Raw genomic sequence first — 13,666 nt, forward strand, 5'->3', positions numbered from 1 at the left:
CATTTAAAAAAAAAAAAAGGTTGAGTATCAACCATTTCAAGAGGTCACAATATGACCAAGAACCTTTAGTAGTGAAGGAAAAAGTCCAAGGTGCACTGAAGACATTGGCAGAAAAAAAGCCTCCAGGAATTGATGGGCTACAGATGGAAATCTTTTAACAAACTGATGCAGGCACTCACTCATCTATGCCAAGAAATTTGCCAGACAGTTACCTAGCAATTGATAGGAAGAGATCTAGATTTGTGCTTATTCCAAAGAGAAATGACCCAACAGAATGCGAAATTTACTGGACAGTATCATTAATATCACATGCAGGTAAAATTTTGCTTATTGTTGTTAAGCGCTTTTGTGTCACTTCCTACCCATAGAAACCCTGTATAGGGTTTCCAAGGATTGGCTGGTGAGCTTGAACCACTGACCTTGTGGTTCAAACAACATTGCAGTACGGCACATTAGCGCACAGTACCACATCAGGCCTCCATTGCAGCAGTACTGTGAAAGAGAGCTGCCAGAAATCCAAGCCTTAGCTTTTGCCTGATCCTTTGGAGTCCTCCAATCCAACCCCACTTCAAAAGGAATTTGGCCTTTTGTTCCTTTTGTGGGTCTGTGTTTGGCTAAAGGCATAGTAAGGGTTGTGGGGCACAGAACCTTCTGGGCAAGGCATCTTCCAGTAATGCTCTGCAGGTGGTACAGCAGTGAGCTGTTCAGACCAGTAAAGAGTTGCTAAGTGGAGCACCAATAAGCATCCTTATGCAGACTGAATTGTATCCCCCAACCCCAGTCCCAAAATGTGTTATGAACCCTAACCTTTACATGTAGTTGTAATCCCATTTGGGACTGGACTGTCTTTGTTATGTTAATGAGGTCAGATGGATGTGAGAATGTCTTGAATCTACTTCTTTATAAGAGATGAAGCATGATGCAGAAGCCACAGGAGATAAAGAGACAAGTACCTTCCTTCACACCAACAGAGAGAGGAAACCTTTCCCTGAAGCCAGTGCTCCCAAACTGACAAAATACTTTTCTGTTTGTTAAAGCCACCCATTGTGGTCTTTCTGCTACAGAAGCACTAGAAATCTTAGAGAGCCCTCCATGAAGCCATTTGTTGGGGACTAGATAGCGTAGTGATTATGTATTGGGCTGCCAACCTAAAGGTCAGCAGTTCGAAACCACCAGCAGTTCCACAGGAGAAATACGAGGCTTTCTGCTCCCATAAAGATTTATAGCCCCCAAAACCCTATGCTAGGTCACTGTAGAAGTCCTGGTATGGTGCTGTGGGCTAATGTGCCAGACTGCAAAGTCGTTTGAACTGCAAGGTTGGTGGTTCAGGCTCACCAGCTGCTCCTTGGAAACCCTATACAGGGTCGCTATGGATCAGAATCGACTTGATGGCACTTAACAACAACAAGATCACTGTAAGTTGGAACCGACTCCATGGCACACCACCATCACCAAGAATTGTACTAAGAACAGGCTGGTATAGGGCAAATCTATTAGTTAACTACCCTATTTGTACTGTCTCTATCTGAAACCAGCTCTCCCTCTTCTATATGCTAATAACATGGCTTTCTCTAATATTAATAATGATAATAATTAATATTTAATGATAATTCCCTTTAAGCCAGGCCCTGGGCTAAGTGCTTTGTCTTCATTTGATCACTGAATACTCAGAAGTCCTTGGAGGAGGTTCTGGGATAGCCCCATTTTACATACAAGGACACAGAGCTAAGAGACGTAAGCCAACTTGGCCAAGGCCACAGTATTGGGGAAGATCAGAGCTAGCATTTGAACTTGCATCCACCTGGTACTGGACTGCAGCAGTACTGTGTGTGCAGCCCCAGCATTCCCACTTTAGGACAGGAATCCCCTCTTTCTCCTACTGTACTCCCCAGCACCATGCTCTATAGGGGATGGGTGCTACCTGGTGGAGACAGCCATTCAATTCAAGCTCATGCACCAGCTCTGCCCAATGGTCAGTCCCTCTCCCCCGACAGCCAGAAGCTGATATGCTAAATAGTTGGAGTAAGGAGTTCTGATGCCATAGTGAGTTGGGCTATTAACCATAAGGTCACAAGTTCAAATCCACCAGCTGCACCATGAGACAAAGATGAGGCTTTTTGCTCCCATAAAGATTTACAACCTTGGAAATGCTATGGGGTGGCTATGAGTTGAAATAAATTGAATGGCTGTATATCATTGTTGTTGGTAAGTGTCATTGAGTAAGTTCTAACTCGTGGTGACTGTACAGGATTTCTGAGAAGTGTCTGGTGAGTTTGAACTGCCTGGTTATGAATCGGGCTGCTAACCTCAGGGTCATCAGTTCGAAACTACCAACTGTTCCGCGGGAGAACGATGAGGCTTTCTGCTCCCGGAAAGATTTACAACCTTGGAAACCCTGTACAGGATCACTATGAGTCGGAACCAACTCCACGGCACATAACAACAACACCACCTGTGGTTAGCAGCCCAGTGCTGATCCTAAAGTGCCACAGCAGGATTCTGGCGAAACGGAGCAAGGCCTCTTTTTTAATGTTAGACTAAGTAACTCAGCTGGGAAAACCAAGAGTAGGTAGGTCTAAGCTTAGATAGATTTTGAAATCCGATAACTTTGGTTCAAGTTCTAACTCTTGACATTTTTTAAACTGTGTGTCCCTGAGCAATTCGCTTCCTTTTAAGCCTCAATTTGTTGTTGTTGTTAAGTGTCATAGAGCTGGTTCCAACTCATAGTGACCCTGTATAGAGTTTCCAAGGAGCAGCTGGTGGGTTTGAACTGCCCACCTTGCAGTTTAAACCAACCTTTTGGTCCAGTGCTTATGCTACCGTGTGCCATGGTACATCTATAAAATGAGGTTAAATGGAACTTCACTTACAGGGTTATTTGAAAGAATTAAGTAAGTTCATACCAGTTGCCATCAAGTCAATTGTGACTCATGGTGACCCTTCATGTGTCAGAGTAGAACTGTGCTCCACGACTGTCAGGGATTTATTTTTCAGAAAGAGATCCCCAGAGCAAAGCACCTCTTTGTAGACTTGAACCTCCATCCTTTCGGTTAGCAGCTGAGGGTGTTCAATGTATGCACTACTCCAAGAAAGTTCACAGCTAACATTTATTGAGCATGTCACCAGGCGTGTGACAAGCATACTATAATTACATATACATGCTGTTGTTGTTGTTGTTAAGTGCCATCAAGTCAGTTCCGACTCATAGAAACCCTGTATAGGGTTTCCGAGGAGTGGCTGGTGAGTTTGAACTGCTAACCTTGCAGTTCAAACCGACCTTCAGTCTCCTCAATAATTTTGTGGGGTATTGATGAAGAAACTGAGGCACAGAGTGAGATGACTTGTCCAAATGGTAGAAGTAGATTTAACCCTAGCAGCCTGGTTCCAGAATGCCTGCCCCTTTACCCGTGTCTGGTGGGCACACCAACGACCAGCAAATCACAGGCTTAGGAAAGCTCAACCAGTGCTAGCCATTATCACCATCTATCTGAACTTCACTCTGTGGTGACAAGAAACTCCAGTGTCTTCACATCACCAGCAACGCCCCCCCACCCCCCCCCCAACAGCAGCTGGTCCTCCCTCACAGGCACACCACAGCTATGCTCTCCAAGTCCCCACAGACCTTCACATCTGCCCCTACCTGAGTTAGCGAGGGCCAGGGCCTTGAGCGTCACAAACTCTTCCTTCTCCACCTTGAGTTTCTTGTACCTGCGCACCAGCTGCAGGATGGCCCGGTAGAGCTCTAGCAGCCCTGCCAGGCGGGAGTGCTCCTCATCCATGATGTAGTCCTCGGCGTACACTAGCTTGTCATCATAGGGCAGCGAGCGGTACACAATGCCCAGGATGAGAATCTCCATCCAGGCGCTCTGCAGCAGGCTCATCTGGTCCCCCAGGGACAGGTTCGAGAAGCCTGCAGGAGAGGACACAGGGAGGGTTCTAATAGTCAGCTTCGCTGTCAACTTGACAGGACCAGGATTTCCAGAGGTTTAGCAGTTGAAATGTGCTTATTCCCATGGTGATGAAACCTAATACAGCCATAGATAACTCCATGATGATTGGCTACAAGCAGCCAATCCATTAAAGGGATGCTTCCTTGGGGGTGTGGCCTGCTCCCAAAATAATGGACATGTGGGACTGCTGGGGGCTGGGGACTTTACAATTGTAAGCCATTTCCTTGATATAAACTCTTTCTATATATACATATATATGTTTCGCTGGTTTTGCTTCTCTAGAAAAGCCAGCTTAACTCAAGGGTGAGTACCATGTGAGCAGGTCAGCAATGCTCTGGGGTCAGCTCAGGGTTGAGGGTGGCCCCAGGCACCTTGGGATCCTACTAGGGAGATCCTCCCTGCTTCCAAGAAAGACCTGGAATTCACGGGAAAGACTTATGTAACAAGACCTCTGTCAATGTTGACAGTTGTTAATATCATTATTATTGTTAGTATATTTCAAATGTCTGTGATGGCTTTCTGATTAATTAAACGCATGTGTACTTTAAAGAGCTACTAAATTCATAAATAGACTTAGAAGATGGCAGTACAGGCCGCTGCCACTCCAGAAGTTTCTAGGCTCCCCCTCTCTGCTCAAACTGGAGGGGGTTTGGTGTTATGAAGCAACACCTGAATCTCAAGGCAGTCTCAGAGACTCTGGGCTCAACCAGGGACGAACACTCAGCTGCTCTCTGCCATAGCCAAGGACGAAGCCCCACTGAGCATAGACAGGGCTGGGGCAGGGCCCTTCCTCTTATGACAGCCTCCCTCTGCCCACACCATCACTCTCCTCCTAACGATGACCAGTAGTCCTGTATTCAGTGAACTCAGGACTTTCCCCCTCCCTGCTGCTGAGGATGAGGCTGGTCCTGTAGTGAAGAAGGCTATGGCAGGGATGGCTCTAGATTGGAGACTCTGCCTTGTCCACTGTGTTCTGGAGAGGGCTTGGGTTTTAGTTCTCACTTCCTGTTTCCCAGCTGTTGGCTTTGTCAAAGGCACAAAACTACTTTAAACCTCAATTCCCTCTGTGAAATGGGTATATAGGAATGCCCACTTCAGAGAGTGGCCGTGAAGTCTAAGACAAGGGTTTACTGACCATAGAAAGCATTTACTGAGCATTTAATTTTACTATTATTAAGTTTTCATCTGTAAAACAGAAATAATATGTTGGAATCATATCAATTGTGGGCTCAGCTTGAGCTAATTCAATTAACTGCTTGATTTAGAAGAAAATGAAGGGTGGGAAGGGCAGAGAGGAAGGAAGGAAGGAAGGAGGAGATGGAAACAAGGAATATTCAAATATCTTGACCATAAAATAGAAGCCAGTAACCTCGCTGGGAGCTCACCAGAAATTCTGATGCTGGAGAAGAGAACAGACAGTTCTAGATTTATTGGAAGAAGGACAAGTATCCACAAAACCACTACGCTAAATACAAAACAATAATGGCAAACCACTGATTACTATAAGAACAAGCAAGTTGCTTGCCCAGGAGACATCAAGACAAGTGGTCGAGTACCCTCAGTGCAAACCCCCTTCCAAGACTAAGGCTCAATGGGAATACACACTCTGACTGGTGACCACGCTCGTCACGGATAAGGGGAAGTGAGGGGAAAACAGCAATGAAGCTGCGAGCTAAGCCCTACAACATTTAATAGACTCCTGTGAACCCAGGTGGAGAGCTGGTTGGCTACCAGTGTGGCTATACCTGGGGATTCTTGGGCCCAGAGTCAGTGACATAGCCACGGAGGACTAGAGTGGAGAGTGAAGCATCCAGCTGATAAGAAGAGACAAGAACACCGACACTTGCAGATAATACCCACTGGACGTGGCTTCAATGACTGGATGATCAGAGCTCAACCAGAAGAAGAAAGAAGAAGGGGAAAAGGAAGGTAGAATCTCCACTGTCTAGGCAGGGCTGATGAAAGGAAATGTGGATAGGTCTCTTGTGATACAGTAGTGAAAAATTGTTATCAGGAATAATTGTGAGGGTTGGAAATGTAAAGGTAGATGTTTTGTAGCAAGAAGGGGAGTGATTAACTTTGCAGTCTAGGAGTGGAGTTCCCTGGGACCATCAAGGGAGAAGAGCGGAGAGCGGGACCCTACCCAGAGAAGCAGTGATGCCAGAGATGGTGGCTGAGATGATGACATGGAGAGATGGAGTGGCTGGGGACTTTAGACCCAGAAAGGGAGAGGGGCTATGTGCTTACGATGGGGGTGGAGTGGGGGTGGGGGTGGGGCACAGGCTTGCAGGGGATACCCTTTGGTTGGTTGATGATGCATGGAGGGGACTGCAACCATGGCAATGAAACAATATACGACAGGATGAATGTAAAGCTAATGTTCTCCCATGTAAACTATCACATAATTCACAATAAAACATTAACAAACAAACAACAACAACAACAAAAATACTACGCTATATGTCACGAGCAACTTACTGGTTTCCAGGGTCACTTGGCCTAAGTCAGATCTGAGCTGACTTAGAACCTCACCCTGCTGCCCCATGTGGGTGCTGGGAGGAAGGAGATGAAGCCCTGAGCACACATCTTAGCCACGGTGGCAGTAATGGCTGAGGTTACGATTACTGTTGTTGTTGGCACTCTATTGACACTTCCTTCTCAACGTGGGTCCTGCTTGGAGGCCTGGGTTTCTGGAATGGATTCTGTAGGGTCCCTCTCATTTGCTGTCCTCTGTCTCAAAGTGCCATTGCTGCCCCCCATGTTCCACCTACTGCATGCCTATTCAACTTAGGGGCTCAAAGTCCCCTTCACTGGGCAGGCTGCCCTTTGCCCACAAGCATCCTCCTAGTCTGACCATCGTGGCTTCAGGTCCCAAGCTCTACAACCTGGGCCTTCGGTCAGCACCTGGCTTCTGGCACCCATCGTGGTCATCAGCAAGAGCTGGGGTGATTACACTGGGACGACAGGGGGTAAGCTTTGATTGATGCATCACCCTGGGACAGAGACTGTGATGTGGAGGGGTCAGGGGGTCTGTGTTCTTGTCCTGATTCCACACATGGGATATGGTGTGTGGCTGCCTGGGGTGGCAGGGAAGCTGGGAGGTAATAATAACAGACAGATAGAAATGGACATCCAATTTCCCTTATCAGGCCTCTGAGGAAGAGAGAGGCCTTGGGCAACATTAATTAACAGATACCAATCAGCCAGCACATGAGGGTGTGCATCGGAAGGCAAGTGTTGGACTGGACTCGAGGGTCTAAAAGCAGACAAGCTGGGAGGGAACATGTAGGAGGTGGACAGAGGAGAAGTTAATAGACAATTGAATTGGAAGGTGGCCAAGAGAGGGTGAAGGTAAGAGCTGGGCTTCTGAAAATGAAGGAGACAAGACCACCCCTGGGAGCTGTGCGATCCCACAGGTAGGAACATGAGAAGGCTGTTACTGGTGTGTTTCTGCACCTGCAGCCAATTGGTAAATGCTTATTGAGCACTTACTATATGCAAGGCCCTGGGGAAAGCACTGCCTTCAGGAAGGGAAGACTCCTCATTTGTATCAAGGATCACAAGTTGCAACAGTTAGAAGAGCTCAGTGAGGCAGGGATCAGAAAACACACAACAGGGGGAATTAAGCCCAAACAAGAGCATTGGTGGGGCTTTGCTGAAGACAGCCGGGACTGAGATCTAAGGATGGGTTGGAGCTCTCTCTGCAGGGTGGCACAGGTCTATCTGCCTGCAGTGTATCTGGCTGATGCACCATTTCCCATCCCTGCGTCCTGAGCTCCCAGGGAAGGTGTCTATCTCCAAGCCTCACTGCCTAGGACTGTGCCTGGGACAAAATGGGCGTTCAGATCACTCATGCTGCAGAGGAAATGATGGACACACACCACCGGGCCTTGTTTCCAGGAGCCAAGAAAATATGCCCAAGAGATTCAGTTAGTCTTTGGGGCTCAAGTTCAGACGTAGCTAGCTGCCTTTGCTCGTGGTATATGTCTGTAAGAGACAACCCTGCCCTTTCGGGAAGGAAAGAGTGATGTAGGAAACGCTGTGACTCTGCCAGGGGAACCACAGGAAGGCCTGGACCCAGACTGCTTTGCCAACCTAAGTAATGGACTTGGACCCTACTCTCTGACCATCTTCAACAGGAAGTAGAAATAGCTTTGAAAATCTGAATGCACACTTCCAAGCACTGACTAGAGTAGACAGCCCACTTCATTTTTTGAAAGAAAGGGGCAAGCATTTGTTATGTCCTAATATCTTAAATACAGAGCCCTGGTGGTATAATGGGTTAAGCATTGGGCTGCTAACCACTGGCTTACTGCAGGGGAAATATGAGATTGTCTGTTCCCATCAATATTTAGTCTCGGGAAGCTCACGGAGCAGTTCTGCTCTATCCTAGGGTCACTGTGAGTCAGAACTGACTCAACAGCAGTAAGAGAGAGGTGTTGCCACTGCCAAGTGCTCTGCAGAAGAAAGGCCTGGTGATCTGCTTCCACAGAGATCACAGCATAGGAACCCGATAGGTCAGTTCTACACTGTCACATGGGGCCCCGTGACTCCATGATATATAAAAGTCTATATATGGAGTCCTGGTGTGGCACTGTGGGGTAATGCGGTGGACTGCAAAGTTGGTTTGAACCACAAGGTCACTCCTCGGAAACCCTACACCCAGGGTCGCTATGGGTCAGAACTGACTCGACAGTATTTAACAACAAACAACAACAACATGAGTATATATACACAACAGATAACAGCCTACATAAACTGGCCTATGGGGCAGTTGCACTCTGTAACAAGGTTACTAGCAACTGGTATTGATTTGATGGTACCCAATAACAACAACATATCTTAAATGGCTTAAATATTTCTCTAATATTAGACAAAAGAAACAAAGAAAAACGGCTGCCTATCGGAGGTAGGAGGGGTAAGGGTAGGAGGGATAGGCAGGAGACTTTGGTGAATACATTTTTATCTAGTGGCTGTTGAACCATGCCAATATCTTAAGATACTCAAGAATAAGTTTAAAATTAAAATAAAAGACATGCTCCCTACTACCTACCAATTCTACTGCTAGGAACCTTTCCTAAAAATGAAAAAACGTGCCTAAAGATAAACATTAAAGGGTGTTTATTAGATCACTGTAAAAACCCAAGTACATGTAATTATTATATAAATGCAATAAATGTAATTATGAGTTGAATGGCACACGTAGAAGAAGAGGAGTTGTTTGCATGGATATTTGGAAAGTTGACCAAGAGCATAAGGCAGCTGTCGTAGTTCAGAGATTTTTGTTAAGAGTTGTAGCTTGCCCATCACTGGCTGTATTGCTGGGCAAGAAAAACCTCTCTGTGCCTCTGTCTTCCCATCTGTAAAATGGGAATAATTAATAGTAATACCTCATGGGTTTGCTCAGATTGTGTGGAGCACTTAGAAGACTGCTTAGCAAATGTAAGTGCTACTACCGTACATGCATGGGAAATCTTTGCCAGATGCCTGAGAAAGTTAGGACGCTTTCTCTCCGGGGGTGGGGAGAGGGGATTAGGGACTCTTCATTCCTGCCCCTCTGTCATATATGACGTCTTTGTTGCTGCTAAGTGCCATTGAGTCTGCCTCTGACTCAAAATGAAACGAAACACAGCTCGTTCCTGTGCCATCCCAATGATCTGACATCTGTCGTCCACATGACTCTGACACAGGATGGCTCAGGCTTATTGGGTATGAGAGTAGAACTGTGCACTGTTGGGTTTTCAGTGGCACTGTTTCCTGAAGTAGACTGCCAAGCCTTCTCAGGTGCCTCTGGGTAGACTCAAACCTCTCACCTTTTGATGAGCACCAAGTGCAATAACCATTTGTGTCACCCAGGAAGAATTCCAGACATCTCAACTTGGAACATACATTCTTTTCTTTAAAACCCAAACAAGGAAACTTCTGGCAAGATGGTGGACTAGGGGGACACACTACATGGACCTTCTACAACAAAGAGGCCAAATGACATGGACACAGATGAAAATTCTGGAACCCTGAACTTGAGAGGAAACGTTATAGAAGTGGATTGAATGCTTGCTGGGAGGAGAAGCTGAGCAGAGAGGGAGACTCTGGTGACTGACCAGCCAGACACAGCATGAGCATCTTGAATCTTTGTGAGCAGTGTTGGCAACAAAAGGTGGTCTGGCAGAGCAGATTCACACAGGCGATGAGCAATGAGAAAGGTGTGATTCCTTCTCTCCTCCCTCCCCACTACCTCACCACCCCCAGTTCCTGGTGAGCAGAGGTGTGGCCTGCTCCTGCCATCATCCATCCTCATGCTAGTGTGTGACAGGGGCTGACTGCACTGGTTTGGTGCCCCCCTTTGGTTCTTGGATTCAGTCAGGCTTGGCTCCAGATCTTCAGAAAGTTCGAGAAAAATGAGAAAACCAAAAAAAAAAAAAAAAAGTTTAGGAAAATTCAGGAAAACACTACAAGAACAAGCAGACAAAATAAATGCAAAATTTGAAACCAATATAACACCTGCAATTAAAAACTCAGAAGATTAACACTTTAAAGATCTCAACGATGAACAATACACAATAAACTGAAAAGACAAAAGTCGTAGATTTAAAGCAATGGAAGTCTGCATTGGTGAACTTGAAGATAAATCTCTCAATACTAGTATACTAGATAATCAGAAAAATTCGAAGAAAGTCAAGAATTACGTGGAACACCATGAAGAGGAACAACTTACAGGTGACTGAAATTCCAGAACAGGAAGAGACAATAAAAAGTACAGAAAAAATTGTTGAAGAGTTGTTGAAAGAAAACTTCTCCAGCATCATGAAAGATGAGAAAAGAAGCATCAAGAAGCTGAACAAACCCCAAACAAGAAAGACCCCGAAAGAAATACAAGGGCAGAATCCTGAGAGTAGTTAGGGGAAAATGAACAGTTACCTACAAAGGAGAACCATTAAGACTAACCTCTAATTTCTCAGCAGAAACCATACAGGCAAGAAGGCAATGGGATGACATATACAAAACCCTGAAAGAAAAAAATTGCCAACCAAGAACCATACAACTAAAAAACTTCTCCCTCAAATGCAATGGCAAAATTAGGACATTTCCTGATAAACAGAAATTAAAAGAATTTGTAATGACCAGAGCAACTTCACAAAATATACTAAAGGGTGTTCTTTGGACTGAGAACCAACAACAACAGAAAACAACCTGAGATTACCATACATGACACCACCACCCAGAACTCAATCTAGCTATGCCTACAAGACTGAAAACAGGGCACAAGCCAACTATAAAGCAAAAATAGGAAATGACTTCCAAACGACTAGGAAGTTAAGTAGATTTCAATATAAAATGTTTTAAATTGGAAAAAAATTAATAGATTAGAGTAACCTCAAAGAAAATTAATACACCTGGACATCAAAATAAAGAGGAAAACCAGAAAAATTTAGTAAACGTCAATACACAGAAATGAGGAAAATGAAAATTAGTTGGAACAAAGAAACCAGTAGCACCACACACACAAACACACACAGAGGAAGATGACAGTTATCAATTCATACCCATCGATAATTAGACTGAATGTAAATGGATTAAATGCACCAGTCAAGAGAGAAAGAACAGAATGGATAAGAAACCAGGAACCTTCAATAAGCTGCATACAAGAGACACATCAAAAATATAGAAACAACCTAAATGCCCATCAACGGAAGAATGGTTAAACAAACGTTGATACATATACACAATGGAATATTACATAACGTTGAAGAATAATGACGAATCTGCGAAATACCTCATAACATGGGTGAACCTGGAGGACATTATGCTGAGTGAAATTAGTCAATCACAAACATTGTATGAGACCAGTGTTGTAAAAAAGTTAAGGTTTTCTTAATAAAATAATCAATGATGGTTAGAGGAGGAAGGAAAGTTATTCATGGACTAGATGGTAGACACATGTTAACATGGGTGACAGGGCAGGCCATATACAACAAGAGAGAGGTTGGCAGAGGAAAGAAGAAGGTAGCAGGAGACACGGGGAGGCATGTAAGAGTTAAAGTAAATGAGGTAAAGACTGTTCACTGTTGGTACATGGAGGGGACTACAATCATTGTAATGAAGATTTGCTGAATGTAAAACTGATGATCTGCTCTGTAAACCTTCACTCAATTCACAATAAAAAGTTAAAAAAAAAAAAAAGACATGCAACTCTCCTCATGTCTTTGGTAAAACACCCTAAGCTGCTGCCCATCCCCCAGTGATTTGGCGGCATGAGCTCCTAGAATTAAAAGAAGAAGAAGAAAAAAAAAAGCACATAATTTGTGGCAAGTGGAGTTCATAATCTGTTAATTTATTATCGTTTCTGTCGACCTGGAGGGCCATTAGCAGAGGTAATAAAGGGAGATGTAATTATGGGATCTGAGACCACTCCAGACACAGCTGCTGCCACTCAGCAGCCCATAATTCATCGGCTGCTGGCATTAGCCTCTTCCCAGCATGAGCCAGGCAGTGGCTACCTCCTAGTGGGCCCTGGTGAGGAAGTCTCTGGGGATCCCTTGCAGAGCCCATGCAAAGGTCAGACAGACCTGGCAAGGGTGCCGGTTATGCCCAAAGGGCCAGCAGGAAAAGGCTCTCCTGCTGAGCTGCCTCTGGGCCACCAGGGAGGAGGCTAACGAGCTAATAACAGTAGAGCCTGCAATTCATCAAGTGATACCCATAACCTATTACAGGCTGCTGGCTGGCTCTCATTCTAATCTAAGCACTGGATACTGTAAAGATTTAGGCATGCCCTCTGGCTAACCCAATACTTGGCAAACTCAACTCAAGGTAAAAACCTGTGTTAGGGGCAGGGCAACTTCAGACTGGCCGCAACAAAAGCTGGCTGCTGCGATTTCGAGCCAATCACCTCAGCCCCAAGTTCCTTGTGGGACTCACCCTGTGAAAGTGCCCTATGTGTTTAAAACTACGGTCCAAAGGAAAACAGGAAATGAGTTTTGTTCAAATGGTTCATCCTTCTGATTACCTGGTCTACTCAGAGTCCACAAGAATATGTCAACATCTTTGTAGCATTAAGGAAAAGTTCTGTCCACACCATCCTAATGTCCTTCAGAACCTATCTGGTCACTGTCCCTCCTCAGTTCAAGGCCTACCTAATTCATGTTCTGCTCTCCCCTACTGCAGCCCCTGTGCCGACCCCTTCACGTATGTGCGTATCACGTATGGAGATTGTGTTATACTGTGGTGGTTTGCATGTTGTTGTGATGCTGGAAGCTGCCACTAGTATATCAAATACCATCAGGGTCATCCATGGTGGGTAGATAATAGTGGAGCTTTCAGACTAAGGCAGACTAGGAAGAATGGCCCATTGATCTATTTCCAAAAATTGACATTCTTTTTGTTGTTAAGTGCTATTGCATAAGTTCTGACTCACAGTGACCCTGTATAGAGTTTACAAGGAGCAGCTGGTGCGTTTGAACTGCCAACCTTGTGGTTAGCAATCCAGTGCATTCTTCTACAACATAATACTATCACCAGTATTGCATTAGGTAAATCTGCTGCAGAAGACCTTTTTAATGTGTTGAAGAGCAAAAATGTCAGCTTGAGGACTACGGTGTGTCTGACTCAGACCCTGGTATTTTCTTTTTATTTATTTATTATTTAAAAAAAATTTTTTTTTAATGTTTTATTGTGAATTGTGTGATAATCTACACAGGAGAACATCAGCTTTACATTCA

At 44.9% G+C, this 13,666-nt stretch overlaps 1 protein-coding gene across 3 annotated transcripts in view; it reads right to left on the reverse strand.

Annotated features, from left to right (window-relative positions):
• Positions 1–13,666, reverse strand: part of ESRRB (estrogen-related receptor beta) — a 180,286-nt gene that overhangs the window by 17,707 nt on the left and 148,913 nt on the right. For all 3 annotated transcript variants that reach the window (XM_006864780.1, XM_006864779.1, XM_006864781.1), the window contains one exon: positions 3,641–3,910. In XM_006864780.1, the coding sequence (XP_006864842.1) occupies positions 3,641–3,910 (270 nt within the window). The remainder of the gene's footprint in view (positions 1–3,640; positions 3,911–13,666) is intronic.

This window comes from Chrysochloris asiatica, unplaced genomic scaffold (genome assembly GCF_000296735.1).
Source record: "Chrysochloris asiatica unplaced genomic scaffold, ChrAsi1.0 scaffold00070, whole genome shotgun sequence".
NCBI lineage: Eukaryota > Metazoa > Chordata > Mammalia > Afrosoricida > Chrysochloridae > Chrysochloris > Chrysochloris asiatica.